The 18,371-nt window shown below is 39.5% G+C and overlaps 1 protein-coding gene across 4 annotated transcripts in view; it reads right to left on the bottom strand.

Annotated features, from left to right (window-relative positions):
- Positions 1-18,371, bottom strand: part of STXBP5 (syntaxin binding protein 5) — a 189,587-nt gene that overhangs the window by 90,085 nt on the left and 81,131 nt on the right. For all 4 annotated transcript variants that reach the window (XM_055134182.1, XM_055134184.1, XM_055134181.1 and 1 more), the window contains exon 9: positions 13,755-13,833. In XM_055134182.1, coding sequence (XP_054990157.1) covers positions 13,755-13,833 — 79 coding nt within the window. The remainder of the gene's footprint in view (positions 1-13,754; positions 13,834-18,371) is intronic.

The raw sequence follows: 18,371 nt of genomic DNA, 5'->3' as shown, positions 1-18,371 counted from the left end.
GTCTAACAAACTTCAAAAACAGTATGACCCAGTGAGTAGGTAAGTGGGATGGAATGACAGAAACCTAAATTTTATACACATCCTGTTTATTTGACTAGGATCTCAAGAACAGGAGATCCTCTATTTCTCCCCAAACTTTTTTTTTTTTTAAATCAAATTTCTGGCCCTTGGGCTGGAGCGATAGCACAGCAGGTAGGACATTTACCTTGCACGAGGCCAACTCGGGTTTGATTCCCAGCATCCCGTATGGTCCCCTGAGCACCACCAGGAGTGATTCCTGAGTGCAGAGCCAGGAGTAACCCCTGAGCATCGCCAGGTGTGACCCAAAAAGAAAAAAAAAAATTTCTGGCCCTAATGCAGCCTCCACTATTACAACAGCATTTCTACAAGTTCCTCTTTGATACGCTTCTCATCTCCAACCAGGACAAGGGAGATGGCACAAAGGCCTAGAGCACATGCCTGGCAGGCATCCGGCCTGGGGTCTCATCCTCATCACGAGATGCCTCGCCCCCACCCCCAGCACCGCCACGGATAGGCCTGGTGACTCTGAGCATCACTGGCGAGGCCTCCACCCCCAGACAGACCAAGATCATAGAAATGGACTCGAGATGACTTCCTCAGACCCAACCAGCCCGGCTGAGTGGGGTGCCCCTCCCGGGACCCTCTCTAAACACCAGGGCTTTCAGCAGGGGTACTCTCCCTTTACATTCTTTAAGGACAGAGAATACATTCCACCTCTGTACTACTATGCCCAAGTAGCACTGTAGCAGTGCACTGTCGTCCCCGTTGCTCATCGATTTGTTCGAGCGGGCACCAGTAACATCTCCATTGTGAGACTTGTTGTTATTGTTTTTGGCATATCAAATACCCCATAGGTAGCTTGCCAGGCTCTGCCATGTGGGCGAAATACTCTCGGTAGCTTGCTGGACTCTCTGAGAGGGACGGAGGAATCAAACCTGGGTTCGCCACGACCCAGTGTTACCGCTCCAGTCCTCAGAGCCATAGTACAGCAGGTACGGCACTTGTCTTGCATTCGGCCAATCTGGGTTCAATCTGCAGCATCCCATGCCCAAGTACAGTATAAAATATATTTATCAAATTTCACTAAACCTCTTGTATATCTTTCGATGGTGCTGACTAAATGAATCAGAAATACATCAGGAACGGCCCAGGGGGTTCTAGAACATGTTCCATCTAAGAAAACCTGCATTTTAAATGTCTGAAACTTGACTGTGGTGCTATTTTGATACCTTCCCTGAAGAATCAGCATTTCTACCTATATGAGTCACTTTTTCTAAATGATTTTACATTGGCATGTAAGGGGCCAGAGAGATAGTACAATGGGCAGGACACTCACTTGACATGCAAAGGGCCAAATCAGGCTTGATCCCCAGTACTACACACAGTCCCTCCCCTAAGCAGCCAGGAGTGATCCCTGAGCACAGAGTGACGAGTCCACCCAGAGCACCACTGGGTGTGGCCCAATAAAGCCCAATTCAGAAAATAGCCTTTCATCCCTATGCAGTCTCTGTCATACAGCTGTGTTTACATTACGCTGTCAAATCCTCTAAGATGTTTCGAATGAAGAGAAATCATTTTTAGAAGCAGTCACTGTATTTGTTGGGTTGTACTGTACGTTGACTCCTGCAGCTACATATTAAAAACACTTTATTTTTCTAAAAGGGTATTTTTTACTATAGTCTATTTACATTAAGGTTCAAGTTTACGGTATTAATATGCAAAGTTCCTACACCCAAACACCACCAAGGTCCATGACCTTCCACTACTGTCCCAAACTCACCTCTACTTTGGTCTTATTCTCACTCTCACTGCCAACTTGGTGATCAGTTTTGCATTCTACTGCCAACGGTCTGACATTGCTCAAGCCCGGTACTGCCTATTTTCTTGCTTGGTCTCTATATTCCACATAGGAATGAGATCACCTGGTTTTGTCCTTCTCCCTTTGACTCATTTCACGTAATAGGACATTCTCTAAGCCTTTAGAGAAGTTTCTATTGCAGAGAAACCTCATTGTCTCCTCTTTTGTTCAATAGTGCTGCGTCAAATGTTGATATTTTGTTAGATTCTTACGTAAATGTTTTATTAATATGATTAGATGTTAACCAAAATCTAATTGCAGTTAAGTATTAATCTAACATTAATTAGGTTACATTTCTGGGGCAATTAGACTTATTACATATTCTTGTAGGTATCAAAAACATGAATCTTCTGGGCTGGAGAGGTAGGTAGTGCAGGGATGAAGGGGCATGCAACCAACCCCAGTTTGATCTCAGGTGCCAGCACGCCCAGGGGTCTGCCCTGCAGGCTCGCAGCTCCACCTGAGCAGAGCTGTGTCCTCTGACCCCGGCACTGACCCACTGACCTGTGGGCTCTGTAGGCCAAGAATTACTGGGAAAGGGACCAGGGCTTCAGAGCACCACTTGGGTGGCCTTTCGATCACTCCTCCAAATTGTCATATTGTACGAAACAGTAAAGATCAGAGAGCTTCTACGGGGTTCTAAGGACCCTTTTCAAATATCTAGTCAAAATCACTTTACATTACTATTTTAAGGGAATACTTGGCTTCCTAGTTGACACTTTCCCCAGTGGTACCAAAGTGATTGTGGTTGAATAAAATTCATGACATCTGAGCAGATAATCTTCATTGCCAAGTCTTGGAGGTTTCTTTTCCACCTCAATTTCAAAATGTCCTGATGAAGCATTGCAACGACTAATTTATTAACTGAGATCTCGACACCTTTTTCGTGTTATATTGAGAAAATGGAAAATATATAAAGAGACTTTCTTCTATATGCTGAGTTTGGTTATTATTTCTATAAGAGCACTTGTGAAATCATTTGAATTATGAGCTAACAATAAATGGTATTATTTATATTCAGAAGGCAAATAATCATTACTTTGGCTTTTGTAAAGACATTTGCTCAAAAATGAATAAAGTTCATTACTTCAATAAAAACCAGTGACACAATTTGTTTCCAAGATAAGACATGGGTTTCCAGTTAAAAATAAGATATTTGCAGGCCCTGAATGCCCTGAATCAAATTAAGTATGGGGAAAAATCTTACCTTCTAACTTTTTTCTATTGAGATTCACAAATCTTCTGATAATAGTTGTGATAATAACAATTATTAAATATACTGTATAAAGAAATGAATTAATACTGGAAGATTTTATTTTTTAATTGAAAAAAATTATTTGCTTTTGGACCACCCCTGGTGTTGCTCAGGAGTCTTTCCTGGCTCTGTACTCAGCAATTACTCCTGGTGGGCTCAGGAAACAGATGGGTGCCCGGGATCAACCTAGGATGCCAGCAATGAACCCTGCAAGGCAAGCACCCAACCTGCTGTACCGTCCCTCTGGCCCCTGTCACTAAAAGATCTTAAGGTCTCATTAAATCAGTATTTTTCAAATAATTAAGTGCCATGATGTTATAAAAACTCGTCTGGCTTAAAGTGTCATTGATACTATAAGCAGAGCAAAGGATTTTAGTGAAACAGTATTAAAAACCTTATGTTATAGATCAGATTCTACACCTATCTTTAAGAAACTAAAACTTATCAAAGTTTGGGGTGGCAACAAAGGAAATTTACCGTTTTTTAAACGTTCAGTATATCTTTGCAAAGCTGAATTTTCTTTACGTACTTCAACTACAAGAATACATAGAACAGATAGCAAGTTGAAGCCCATCTATCACTCCGGGTTGAGTAGCATAGGACCCTCGTGTTCCCGGAAGGTGCTAGTGACACTGTCCACCAGGGGGCGCAGGAGAAACATGGGGGGGGCAGTACACTCAGTGGGATTGGGGAGTATTCACTGTTGGTTAAAGGAGGCCGATTTCTAGAAGATGGTTAAGTGAAAAGTTTTTCTTAGAAGAGAGAAACAGGCCAAATTATGTTGAAATCCTCTGCACTAGATGGTTAAAGAGGTCCGCAAAAGTGAAATGGATCTGTTTCGATCTTGGGGGCCGGGGGAGGGCATTCCTTTATCTCTCTCTCCTCCCCCCTCTCTCATCCTCTCTCTCTCTCATTCTCTTTCATACTTGGGTCTTACTCCTGGTTCTGCGTCCTGATCAGGGATAACTCCTGGGAGGGGTCAGGGGACCAGCAGGGTGCGGCCACGTGCACTTCAAACACCCTAGCCTGATACACTAACTCTAGCTTTGTTTTAGTCTTAGTTTAAAATGTCACTAATATTATTATGCCATTCATGTTACTGATGTTCAGATCAGGTTTTACTATTTTAAAACTCGGTTTAATATTTAAAATATTCAAAATTTCACATCAAATATGATTATTTATGATCACATAACCACTTAATATGATTATGTAAATTTCAATCTAAATATGATTAACACCATTACACAAAATCCACCCATGTAGAATTTGGGGTTCTCAATAATTAAAGGTATAAAGGACTCTGAGATCCGACTATGGACAGACTAGTCTATGTCTAAATAGTAAGCCTACACAATATAAAATAATAGTAGTTTTCATTTTAATAAAAGCTCTACTTGTTTACTATAACACTTAACTACATAGTAGTATAATTATATAAAAGGGCACTGGAATTAAAACACTTGAATCCAATGATCTAAAAGGATATTTTAGTAAGATTATAAATTCTAACTTTGTCTATTAAAAAGTCTATTAATATCATGCAAAAATGGTTAATTATCTAAATTGTTATGATCTTTCTTTAACTACTAATCTGGTGATAAAGGCTTATTGGACTACTCATGATTTTCTTTACACTAGCCAAATTTTAATATCTTAATCATTTGGGAATTTAGTGCTTATTGAGCATGAGGTTTCCAATAGCTTAAATCTTCGTTTAAAATCTGGCTGACAAGCCGCAATTTGCACAGAGGGGCAGAAGAATCCGTGAATGCTCCACTTCTGATTTAATTATGAAAAAGAAAACAGAGAGAGATTTCAAAACAGCTTCTACACCTTAGGGTAGAAATTAGCTTAACTGACTGTCCCTACAAACTGTTTCACAAGATGCTCTGAAATAAGAAGAATTATAAAACTTTCTTCTAGCCAATAGAGCCTGCTGGTCTTTACAAAACCTAATGTGATGACATTCTTTTATCTATGACTTTTCTCAAATCACATCTGTTTGGTCTGTTGTTGTTGTTTGGGGACTATACCTGGTAGTTTGGGGCTTGTTTGGGTAGTTTGGTAGTTCCTGTCTCTGTGCTCAGAGGTAACTCCTGATGGGCTTGGAGAATCATATGATGCCGGGTATCAAACTTTGGGCCTGCTGTGTAAAAGTTAAGCGCGCTCCTCTCTGAACTATCTCTCTAGCCCTCAATCTGCACGGTGCAGGACATCATATACAGTGCTGGTGCTACACTCTAAAGGAAAATGAACTTTAGGCATCAACATGAAAAGTCAAGAGATAAAAATACTGAATGTAGTACATCTATAATAATCATAAAAATTTCACAGAAATAAGCTTCAGAATTTCATAGCCTTATAGTGTTAAAATGTGTTAAAATATCTGTGTTAAAACACACAGAATAGTTAAAATAAATAAGCTAAAGAAGGGCATACTAGCAATTCATATCTTCATATCTGTCACATACTCTGGGTTCTTTCTAGCATAAATACAAAGAGAATTTAACTCTGTAACAATGAGGCCTCATTTCAAATCTAAATTTTCAATACAGTCTTGGCCATTTAAAATTAATTTATAAGATTAAATGATTTTATGAGGTTCAGAGTGTTATAAGTATAATTTCAAAAGTTGCCTATAAAAGAAAACATCAGTATTAAAATCATATACTAAAAACAAGGTCTTCCATAAATTTAATCCATGTCCACTAGAAAGATATAACCTTAATCATATAAGCTACTATTAATATATAAGCAGTCAAGTAAAAGTATTAAAACAATTAGGAAACTATCATCAATATCCAATATGTAGCCTACAAATACAGATCATAAGTGAAAGCACCTTTAGGAAATGAAAAAATGTAGGTTAGGATGAATAATTACTGGGAATACATATCTTAGATTAGCTTGGATAACTTATGTAATTCTATTTAAGAATATCATGCAGAATCAATTCAGATAAAAGACATGATATTTATTATTATTATCATTCAATATGCCAAAAACAGTAACAAGTCTCAAAATGGAGACGTTACTGGTGCCCGCTCAAGCAAATCGATGAGCAATGGGATGACAGTGACAATGACAGTGACATATTATTATTATTGAATTTGAGGCCACACCTAGCTGTGTTTAGGGCTTACTCTGGACTCTGATCTCAGTAATCATTTCTGAAGGGTTCAGTGTACCATATAAGGTGCTGGAAATTGAACCTGGGTCACCTGCGTACAAAGCAAAAGCCTTACCCAGAGTATTCTCTCTCTCTGACTCCCAGTCGTGACTTTAAAAATAATTGAGAAAAAGCTCAGAATGAATTTTTAAGAAAGAATAATAAACCAGAAGCAGTAGAATATATAAAGATACATGAGTGTCTTCAACAAGCAGACTCTGAAAGTAAATTTTAAGTAAGTCTAATTATCCATAACACTCAAAAGCTCCAAGATTTTAATTCTGTCCTGGGACTTGAGAAATGAAAGAACAACTATTACAAAGTAAACATCGACCACCACTAATTTTATAAAATTCACCAGATAATTTCTGGATATAAGACAGAGACAAACATATAAATAATTCTGGTCCCTGCCAAAACAGAAATGCTTTGCTGGATGATTGCCTGAGGGGGAGGGGGGGTGCGGGACCTGAGGACTAAGCTGGAAAGTTGCTATGAATCACTGCTGCTTTGCATGCAGATACAAACAAATTTAATTTCAATCCCCTATTACCACAGCAGGGTGCCGTTCCTGTAGCAGCAGTCATTTCAGGGCTCACAAACAGTTACACAACTTCTAATTCTAAAGCTTAATTTTTTTTTTTTTCTAATAAGGGCCACCACCTCAGCAGTGCTCAGGGGTCTCGGGGCCACTCCTGGCAATGTTTAGCTGGTGATGTGTCCCTATGAGCTCGGAGCTCATACTCAGCCCCGGTGGTAGCACTGTAGCACTGTCGTCCCCTTGTTCATCGATTTGCTCAAGCAGGCACCAGTAACGTCTCCATCATGAGACTTGTTGTTACTGTTTTTGGCATATCAAATATGCCACGGGGAGCTTGCCAGGCTCTGCTGTGCGGGCGGGATACTCTCGGTAGCTTGCTGGGCTCTCCAAGAGGGGCCCAATGGTATCAGAACAAAAACAAGGGAGAAAGAAAGATTAGTATAGTATCTGTGACACTGTAATTATGCTCTTTCTTTTTTACAGACTAAGGTTCTCCTATGAAATAGCAGGAAAATATTTTGCCAATTTTTGTATCTTTCCATATTTGTCACTATACTCCACATTTTCATACTGCTAAAATACAGCTGATGCTATGGTTTCTTCCTCCTAGGTCATTCAGTGGTTTTTTTCTTCCTAGGTCATTCAGCAATAAATATGAATTCATAGATAATTAGGACAATTCACTCAGCTCAATTGCTCAATTGTGTGTGTGTGTGTGTGTGTGTGTGTGTGAGAGAGAGAGAGAGAGAGAGAGAGAGAGAGAGAGAGATTTAGGGGACCACACCTGGCTATGCTCAAGGCGTACTCCTGGCTCTGCGCCTAAGGATCACTCCTGGCAGGCTCAGGGGACCACGTGGGGTATACCGGGGACTGAGCATGGGCAGGCAGTATGCAAGGCAAACACCCTGCTATCGTTGCTACTGCTCCGCCCCCCAAAAAAAAATTAATAAGTACTTAATGTGTGCTGATTTGTTGGTCACTATAGCAGCAACCAAGAAGTCTTATTTCATGGGGCTGGAGCAATAACACAGTGGGTAGGGAATTTGCCTTGCAAAATTCAATTCCCAGCATCCCATATGGTCCCCCCGAGCACCGCCAGGAGTAATTCCTGAGTGTATGAGCCAGGAGTAACCCCTGTGCATCGCCGGGTATGACCCAAAAACAAACAGAAAACAAAACAAAAAAAAGAAGTCTTATTTCAGATTGAATATACGGTTTGGGGTCCTAAGTGGCAGAGTTCAGGGCTTGGGCTTGGCCATACTCGGGGAGCCATACGTGGTGCTGGGGTTGGCCGTGCACAAGGCATCACCCTAGAGACTGTGTCTCTAGCACGCCTGTCGAATCATTCTTTCTGCTTTACTCCATTCCTTAGCTCATTCTCACACACTTTGTTTTTCATTACCTAGTTCACCTATTGCAATGTTCCACTTCAGGAACCCAAATCATAATCTCCTGTGATTTAAAAAAAAAAATTGTGATCAAAAATACACTTCTAGAAGAACATGTCTGCTACTACTCAAAAATAAAAGTTTTTACTATTTAAAAAGAGGAATCTTTTTATCTGTAATTCTAATTAATCATGAGAAATGCATTCTGAGACTTTTCTCCAAAATCTTTCAGAAAGTCATCGACTTCATTTTCTATCCAAGGAATTCATCCTAGTTAAGGCTTAAAGTTTGGAGAAGAAGACTGGGGAGATGTTCTAATTTTAAAAGAATGAGAATAAACATGCGTCTAGAAGGGTTCATAAGAATGTCTCTGAAATACTGTGACAAAAAGAGAACAATTCAATTTCAGACTCAAATTTTCTGATCCACAAGGGAACAATAGGATAGAAACAGGGATGTCTGTCTGACGAGGCATTTGAAATATTAACAGTACAAAGAGGCCTCTCTACTATTAGGTGAAATTAGATATATATCTGTGTATGGGTTTGTCCCTAAACACCTGTCAAATTAAGTGTCATAAAGGAATACCGTGAAATAAAACATGGACTTCATCAAACTAGGATAAATAAAATATGTAGCCTGAAGTAATCTATGAAGCTTTCTAGTCCTCAAAATGGCTAAGGTCCTATGCATGACGCTATCCAGCTTCTTAGAAGTACAAACAGATCTCCTCTCCGTTCACAATGCTGTGTTCAAATAAAATATGCTTTAATCTTAATTTAAGATGATGAGCTGAAAAACTAGAAAACTTTTTTAACTAAGAAGCTTAAAGGAAAATCCGGTTCTCAGAAAACTGACCTATGAATCATTAGGATGACATTAACTTGACCAATGAAATCTGTGATAATGTTTGAAGAACTGATTAAACATTCCAGCTTTGGAGTCAACTGGACTAAATTAAAGTGCTAAAATTTCTTGGGGCAAATTAACTTAAGTTCACTATGACCCGAGATCTAAAAGTAATCATTTCACAGTTCTGAAAACTAAGAAAAATAATATATTCAAATTGTATAGCAGAACACATGGTGTACAGTAAGCATATAAATGTCAACTTGCTTTTTAAAAAACATTTTATTATTCTTGCTCTGTTTTACAATACCATAATATTTCACATCTCTGTAAGTCAGACTCACATTTTCCTTGGCCCCCATCTCTTACAGGGTTCCTTTTACTTCTGGTAATTGCTATGTATCTCATTTGCCCAGCCCATGTACTTTGGCCATTATTCACTCACATGAGTGAAACCACCCAGTAATCATGTTACCTGGCACTATCACCTCAAGTGCCATCCCTGTTGTTGGACACGGCAATGGTTCATGCCTTCTGATTGGCAGAGTAGTAGTCCCTTAAGTGTTCAGACTATAGAGTTTCTGAGTTCATGCTTTGGCTGATGTGAGTTGTATGGCCCTGTTGTTCTGTCACACTTGTGTCTTCTGAGCCCACGACCTGGAACTTAATGGTGGGTCATTTATGAATCTAAAAGTAAATCTGAGGGGCCTGAGTCATACAGTGTGTAGAGGCGTCTGCCTTACATGTGGCTGACCAAGGTTTGGTCTCCAGCATCCCATATGGCCCCTCAAGCACCACCTGAGTGCAAAGCCAGGAGAAACCCCGAGCACCTTCCCAGCCCCCAACAAGTAAACAACAACAACAAAGAATAAAACTGAGCTACCTCAGAGCTTTTCATGTTTCCTCCAGAAGAGCAATGAGAGAATGTCATATTAATTAATTTTGTCTCATTTTTAACTTGGTACTTGGGAATCAAACCATTTAAGGAAAGGTCCTAAGTTGAAGATGTAAAATGCTATTTCTTTCTCAAATAAATATAAAGTGCTAAGACAATACAAAAGCAAAACACTTCTGCTCCTTACAGCAGGCAAACTATCCAAATGAGTTTCTGTTGCTTTGGCTTATCAAGAACTGAGATAGAGAAGAAAATGATTGCAGAACAATGTGTAACTATATACATTGTTCACAAGAGAAAAGGAAAAAAGTTTCATTTATAATAATGATTACTCTGGACAAGAACTGAGTGTTGAAAGCAGATAGAGATAGCACTAACGCACTGTCATCCTGTTATTCATCTATTTGCTCGAGCGGGCACAGATAAAGAGATATAGATGATAAATTTTCAGCATCTGTATCTCAAACCATAATGCCTAAAATGAGAGAGAGAGAAAGAGAGAGGGAGAGGAGAGGTGCCTGCCAGAGGCAGGCTGGGGAGAGGGTGGCTTGAAGGGCGGGAAGGGAAACTGGGGACACTATGCTGCGAAACTGCACTGGTACAGGGATGGGTGTTGGAACAATATGACTGAAATGCAATCACAAACAATTTTGTAATGCTCTATCTCATGTCCATTCAATTAAAAAATTACAAATGGATAGTCAAAACGGCATAAAATTTTTTTTAAAGACTCTGCATCACTTATCATTAAGAAAACGCAAATCAGATAGAAATAATCTCACACAATTGAGACAGGCATACATCACAAAGAATAAAAACAACCAGTGTTGGCTGGGAAGTGGGAAAGGGACTCTCATTCTACAGGTCCAGACATTTTGGAAAATAGTATGGACACTTCTCAAACAACTGAGAATTGCAGTTTCATTAGGACCCAATTCCACTTCTTGGCATCCACCTGAAGGGCTCAAAGTACCTATTCAGAAAAAAACATTTACATTCCCATGTTCACTGCAGCACTATTCACAATAGCCAAAATCTGGAGACAACCCAAGGGTCTAAAAACAGGTAACTCAAATAAAAAACTATGACAGATAGGTAGATAAATAGATTTTATACATACATGTTAATGCATATGTATACAGATACACACATTTAGAGAAATGGAATCCTTTGCGAAAAGATGCAATCATGCAATTTGCTGTTGTGTGGATGGGTCTCTACAGTTACATGCTACATGAAGTTGTAACAAGAGGAACAGATACAGGTTGAGCTCCCTCATATTCGAGATATAAAGAGAAACAGTAAGGAAGTAACGTAGGCCCAAAGGCAACAGAAACTGAGACCCGAGTGGGGGAGGGGCTGACGGGGGGGGGGAAGCGGACACTGTGTCATTGATTGACTGTGTGATGCCGCAATAGTTTAGGCATGAAACCCTACATTAACAATTCTGTCAACTATGGTGCCCAAAATGAAGTTTTAAAAAGCTACACATCTTGATTCTAGTTTGTAAGAAGTCACCTTTGTCTGAGAACTCATTTCTGCATTTTTTACTAACATTAACAGGTGATTCTCCGTGCTACAATTGTCTATGCACCAACTCATCTTCCTCACATTCAGTAACACTTGTCTAAGACAACTGGAAATACAGAAATATGTCCCAGGCTTTCACTGAGCAGAATAGTTTAATGGGGAGTTATGCAACACAAGTATTTTCATTATTAAAGACACGCGTAAATTCTGGGAGAGAAAAATTACAAGTTGCTTTTAGCAAACATTGCTAGGGAGCCCTAATCAAGTCAATGTGGCCCAGGTACTCTTGAGGCAAAGGCATTTATGCCGAGTGACAAAGAAAGTTCCTTTGCTTAATGATCACTTTGAGGTTAGATTAAAATTAAGACATGGAAAACACCTATAAAATTAAAATATAGAAAGATGGGTCTTCTGAGAAAAGCTGGTAATTTGCCATCAGAAGTGATAGAACATCTACTGGTGGCATCTGTTCAAGACTCCTGTGGGGAAAACAAACTAGATGAGAGCTGCTGTGTGCCCTGGGTGGGAGCGGAGAGCGAGGCAGGTGCCCCCGACTGAGAGATGGGTGAAGTTTCTGAAGGAAGGATGCCGCGGAGTCCGAGAGAACCCACTTAGTTGATGCCCTGTTTATTCCAAGTCAAAAAAGATTCTGGAAACCTGGAGAAGACGCCTGCCAAGGGGTCAGCCTACAGATCTAATTGGCGGCATCTCCAAATGCATAGTGTGCTGCCACCCTAGAGAAACCGGGAACTCCTAGGGACCACTCAGGAAGGAAAATGGGACCACACAGCACAGAGGGAGAGAGGAAAATGTCTCCTGGACTTCTGCGTTTTCTTGCCATTCAATACTTTCTAAGATTAATAGGTAAGAAGCAAGGAAACAATCACAGCTGCTCGTTTCCATGCTAGGGTCGTACTGTAAGCAGTTTTTAACGGTTTCCCTCCCTTCCACAAACTCATCCCCCCCCCCCCGCCCCTGCCAACTTAGTTTTTGCTGCCTGCCATGTTTATCCATTTACATCCTGTTGTCATAGAAAACATCAAACACAAATCAATTGTTGGTAGATTTTCCTGTAAAAGTAAGGGCAGCCATTTATAGAGCATTTATTATGCGTGGTTCATTGTGAGAAGTGTCTTGAATAAATGATTATCTCCCTTAATTCATCATAGCAATATTTTGACCTATTTAATACATCGGTCATAAATGAGGAAAATGTGGCATAAAAAGGTCAAATGACTCTGCCAAAGATCATACGGCGAGGGATGCCACAGTCAATTAAACAGATGCTACTCGCCTTAGAGTCCATTTAACCAATTACCTGAACAGACTATATTTGCCGGGTCCCAGAGGAGGGTTAAAGAGGATCAAGGCAAAACAGCAGCAATCTTAAGATTCTTCAGTCTACTCCTGTTTTCAATGAGAACAGAGCTGACTCAAATTAGATTGGGAGAAGGAAAGACAGAGAAAGGAAGTGATCAACTATAATAACCCAGTGGCTTCAAACTGAAGTGAACAACAAAATCTCCTGTGGGTCTGTTTAAGATACAGCTTCTATTGCACAGGGCTATCCGAAGGGATTTTTACTCTTAAGTCTGGGATGGAATCTCAGAATTTCTATTTATAGTGAGTTTGCAGTTAATATAGCAGAACCCGGTGTGGTCAATTACAATTCTGGAACCACAGGATGAGATATAATATCTATGTTACCTAAAATCACTGTTATAGACCTATAGCAAATAAAACCACGTTTTCCCCTAGAGAACAAAAACATAAATAAAAGAGCTTCTTCAGCAGTTAAAAAGAGAAGCAATTTTCAAAGAAGCAATAAACTTGTTTAAAATTTTATATATAACACTGATACACACAAAAATATATGTACATAAATTGGAAAAGTCATACATTTTACATAGCTAATTCATTAAGTGGAATCAATGTCTTCTAATAGAACTAACTTCCCTTAAAACTAAATGTAATTACCAAGTGCCACCTATTCTTCTGATAAGATTAAAGTTTGAAGCTTGATTTAAAAAAAAAAATTCAAGTTTTCCAAGATATAGAATAAGCTTATTAATGATAAAACTCATGAAGAACTTTACTATTTTCAGTCATTCCATTAAAGTGTCAATTGTGAAATCGGCCAGGTGATTCAAAAGTAAGTCTTTAATAAATAACAAACAACAACACAGTCTTCAGCGCTATTTGAGTAACACACACAGGATATATGGTCAGTGAAGTGCAATCTTACCCAGATCTCGTCGTTTTGAATTCCACCTTGAGGATAGGCTTGCATGGTTCTGGCTTCTTCCCATCCTTTAGCTGTTTTCCTAAAATATAGTTTCCTGTATTAAATTCTAAAATTCTAAGTGACTCTAAATTCTTACATTGACAGCTTAGAACATGAAAGGGAGGTAAAACGAAACCCAGCATGAAACATTTTGAACTTATTTTTCAATAAGAACTTGACACAAAAGAAAAAGGTATTTTAAATACCTCATTTAAAAGGTATTTTAAATGATCAAGAAAATTTACTATTTGAAATTTTGTGCTGGAAAGAAACTGCAGTGAACAACTCAGTACCAGCGTTCATGTAATATAAATATAATTCTAGTAAAAGAAATTAATAGTCTTCCAATGTTCTCATTTTCAGACAAGTGCAAGAGCATTTTAATAAGCTAAAAAAATTTAACTTTTAAGATGGCTATATTTGAAGAAATTAAAAGGGTAACTGCTAGACCCATCCTAATAAAACAATGTGTATTTATTGTCCTAAAGTAAATTAACCCATTATAATTTCCCAAATATTATATATAATATAACATATATTATATATATACGGTCACTTCACTGACCATATATATAATATAATAACCCATTATCATATTCCCTGCTAAACAATGATTTTTGGAAAATATACAATAATTTCAAAAGAATTTTTTTAAATGTTCATTGATTATCTACTTCTACATGTTCATCAGACTCAAAAATTACAAAGAAAACATTCATTCCCACTGGTAGGTAATTCTAAACATTATTATATTATTCTTAGAGATTACTCTCCCCCAAACACAAACACACCCCAGACTCCAATATTTATCCCTCTTTGTTTTTTTTCCTCCCCTGCTTACTCATTCTAATTTACTTTATATTTTTGTTGTTACCTCACTAATAATAATGTAATTTCTATGAAACCAAAGATTTTAAGTGTGTATACCTATAAAAATTTGTGTGTATATTCTATGACACAGAATATATACATTATGTGATATAATAATATATTATTTGCCAATTATTAAATGGTGAACAATGACTAACAACAGGCATATAAATGATACTCAAGAGTCATTTTATTCAGTAAATAAATTAATAATTTTTCCCTAGGCTTAATTCCTAAGAAAGAATATACTGGTAGAAATGTACTCCTGAAAACTTGCACCAATTTATACATCTATCAGCAGTATGAGGTAACTTCACAATACCTTTCCCAAATAATGCCCATTCCATAATTTGGATTATTTTAATATCTAATAGCAAATAATTTAGGACTACTACTCATCTGTATTTCTTCCTTTAAAATAGCTCACATTCTTGTTTAGATATAAAAATAAGGTTTTTTTGTTGTTGTTTTGTTTTTTAAAAAAAAATTAATTTAATTTTATTGAATCACCGGAGATAGTTACAAGCTTTCATGTTTGGGTAATGATCAAACACCCATCCCTCCACCATTGCACCTTCCCCACCACCAATATCCCCGGCATACCCTTCTTTCCTGCCCTCCCCCTGCCTTCATGACAGACAATATTCCCCATACTCTAGATTTGAAAATAAGTTTAAACCTTGCAAGTGGCTGAAAATGGTTTCATCTGTGACATATCATAAGGCATGATCGATGAGCACAGAACCAGGAGTCAGCCCCGAGCACTTCCAGTGGTGGCCCAACCATGCACCCAATTAAATTTAATATTCAAAGGTCATTAGCAGTTTATCCATTAAAAGTTGCAAGTATTTTCCTTAGTATCATCTCTCAATGAACGCTTACAAATTTTTAAAAATGGGAGAGACAACGTTCAAATAAAGTATGATGCCACTGCAATTAAGAAAATAAAATAATAAAACTCTAATTTAGTTAACTGCATTAAATTTGGATTTGGACAGAGTTGTGTGAAATTTAAATAACAGGTCCAATATTGTGTATTAATGAAAAATGACTCCGTTTAAAGAAAAGATGAAATCACACAATTTGCTGCCAGTGTGGTTCTGGAGAGCATCATGTTGATCAAGGAAAGCAACAGAGAGAGAAAGGTCTCTTTCACAAGTAGGGCATAAGGAAACAAAGTAGGGATCTAACAGGTAACCAGAAGCAACAGAAACTGAGAGCTGCTCTGTGGTGTGAAGCTTGGGGTGGGGGGGGGACTGGGGTTGGGGAGTAGGATAAGGAAGGGAACCCTGGGACAAAGGGGGGTGGGGGTGCTCTGGGGGTGGGTGGGGCATGTGTTCTGCGTGAAATCCTATTGTAAACCAGGGATCCTAAAATAAAACCTGAATTTAAAAAAGAAAAAGAAAAAAGGCCAGGAAACTGGGAAAGGAAGGAAACTGACCGAGTGACATTCAAAGTAAGGACCTAGGTGAGCTCACCGGCACAGGAACGGAAATAAAAGTAAAACAAAACAAACAAAAAAAACATTAACAACTTGAAAACACTTGGAAGCTCACTGAAGTCACAGAAAAATGAGCTGAGGCATTTTGATGGCCTAGTCCCATGCTCTCATTCCCAAACTCTTAGTTTCATATCCATACCACATCCATCAGCTTAGAAAAAGATTTAAAAAAATGAAAAAATAAAATTTTCCCAGCCCCCTGTAAGCACATTCCTCACAGGACCCATACATAATCCTGTAATTCCTCTTAAGTGTCATAAGCATATTCCTCATCTCTTACTTCTTCTATGGCGTATACTGGTCACATACCTGAATGCAGGGGTAGTAATGAAACATCTTAAATTTTTTTCTAAAATAAATTTGTTTTTTTTTTTTTTAAAAAACTTTGAGTTCCTTCAAAAACTAGCATCCCTAGAACACAATCAATATTTTGCCCCAGCTTGCCGTTTCCTGGGAAATTCTATTCTATTTTTTCCTCCAAGGCCGGGTGACAGTATCACTTGACAGAGAGTTCAGATCTGTGTGAAATGAACGCAGAGTTCAGTATCATGTGACAGTCTCAGGGACACAAAAAGTCCCATCTCCAAGGCACTGCAGAAGGCAAGCAACCAATCTTGTAGCTAATGAAAAGGGTTTTAGGTGAGTCAAAACGAAACCAAAGGAAAAAGAATCTGTTCAGGAACCTTCAAGAAAAATAAAGAAAAATAAGGACCAGACATCATCCTGGGGGTGGGGGCGTTCTCCAAAGCGTCACACACATATGAGATTCTGTCTTTCCCAGAAAATATTTCCGGAAGGAGAAGCCCAAGTCAATCATCTATGTTTCACTCTGAGGCCCAGAGCAACGTGAGGCGATCTGAAAGGGAGTAGAGTGAGCTCTCACTCCACTGCTGGCGGGAATCTTGGGGAAGAGGCAATTCTACACCCTGGCAAAAATCTAATGCATGGGATCTTTGCCAACTGCAGCTCCCGGGTTCCTCCTGCCTGACCCCGTGTGATGCTAGGTGCTTCTTCCTTGGGGGACCGTGTGGTCTTGAGGGTGACTCCAGAACAACTAGATAGACACAGATCCTGTGCTCCAGCTCTTGGACTCACCTCCCAACCCTAATTCCTTCACATAACTTCACATAACATGGGGCTGGAGTGATAGCACAGCGGGTAGGGCGTTTGCCTTGCACGCGGCCGACCCAGGTTCAAATCCCAGCATCCCATATGGTCCCCTGAGCACCGCCAGGGGTGATTCCTGAGTGCATGAGCCAGGAGTGACCCCTGTGCATTGCTGGGTGTGACCCAAAAAGCAAAAAAAAAAAAAAAACTAATGCATGATGAAGACTTTGGGAAAAGAAGACTTGATAAAACGTGCATTTAACCTGGAAATAATGAAAACTCTTTGATTGTGAGGACTAGCAATTCTTCTCAGCATGTTTTTCTAGAGAAACAAAAGGACCAATTCCTGTGAGAAATATGGAGGGTGGTGAAGGCAGCAAATTCCGTGTGATCAAGAACGGAAAACAGGGGCTGGGGCTAGAATCCAGGCCCAGCTTGGCGGGGGTGGGGGTAGGGGGGTGCTGGAGGCCACCAGTCCTTCAGGGTGTGGTCCCGGGCTCCCGATGCTCTCTAGGGGTGACCTATGTGGTCCCGGGCCCTGGAGGCCACGTAGCAGGACATCCTCGGGCCTCACACTGAACACTGGACAGTAGGCAAAAAAAAGTCACTGAGAGGGGACTCCCAGGTTTCCTCAATACTGTTGGGGAGCCCCACCCACCACAAAAAGCAAATGAACAAAAACAAAAACTGAGAACAAACAGCATGCCCACTATTTTGGAATGCCTGAATCAACTGAAAAATTTGAAATAATTGACTCTTCTATGAGGAGTTATGTGAAGGAATTAGGGTTGGGAGGTGAGTCGAAGAGCTGGAGCCTAGGGTCTGCGTCTATCTAGTCGTTCTGGAGTCACCCTCAAGACCACACGGTCCCCCAAGGAAGAAGCATCTAGCATCACACTGGGTCGGGCAGAAGGAACCCGGGAGCTGCTGCTGGCAAAGAAAGCTGAAATATGCCAAACAACACAGAGGCTTTCCCTAAAGTACAGTGGACTCTAAAGAGAATTTTTTGAAAACACTAATACAATCTTCCAATATACAATACGCACGGGTAGCTTGCCAGGCTCTGCCGCGCCGGCTCGAGACTGTCGGTAGCTTGCCAG

The sequence above is a fragment of the Sorex araneus genome, chromosome 4 (genome assembly GCF_027595985.1).
Source record: "Sorex araneus isolate mSorAra2 chromosome 4, mSorAra2.pri, whole genome shotgun sequence".
Lineage (NCBI taxonomy): Eukaryota > Metazoa > Chordata > Mammalia > Eulipotyphla > Soricidae > Sorex > Sorex araneus.
The sequence above is the reverse complement of the archived record's forward strand: the minus strand, read 5'-3'. Positions and strand labels throughout refer to the sequence as shown.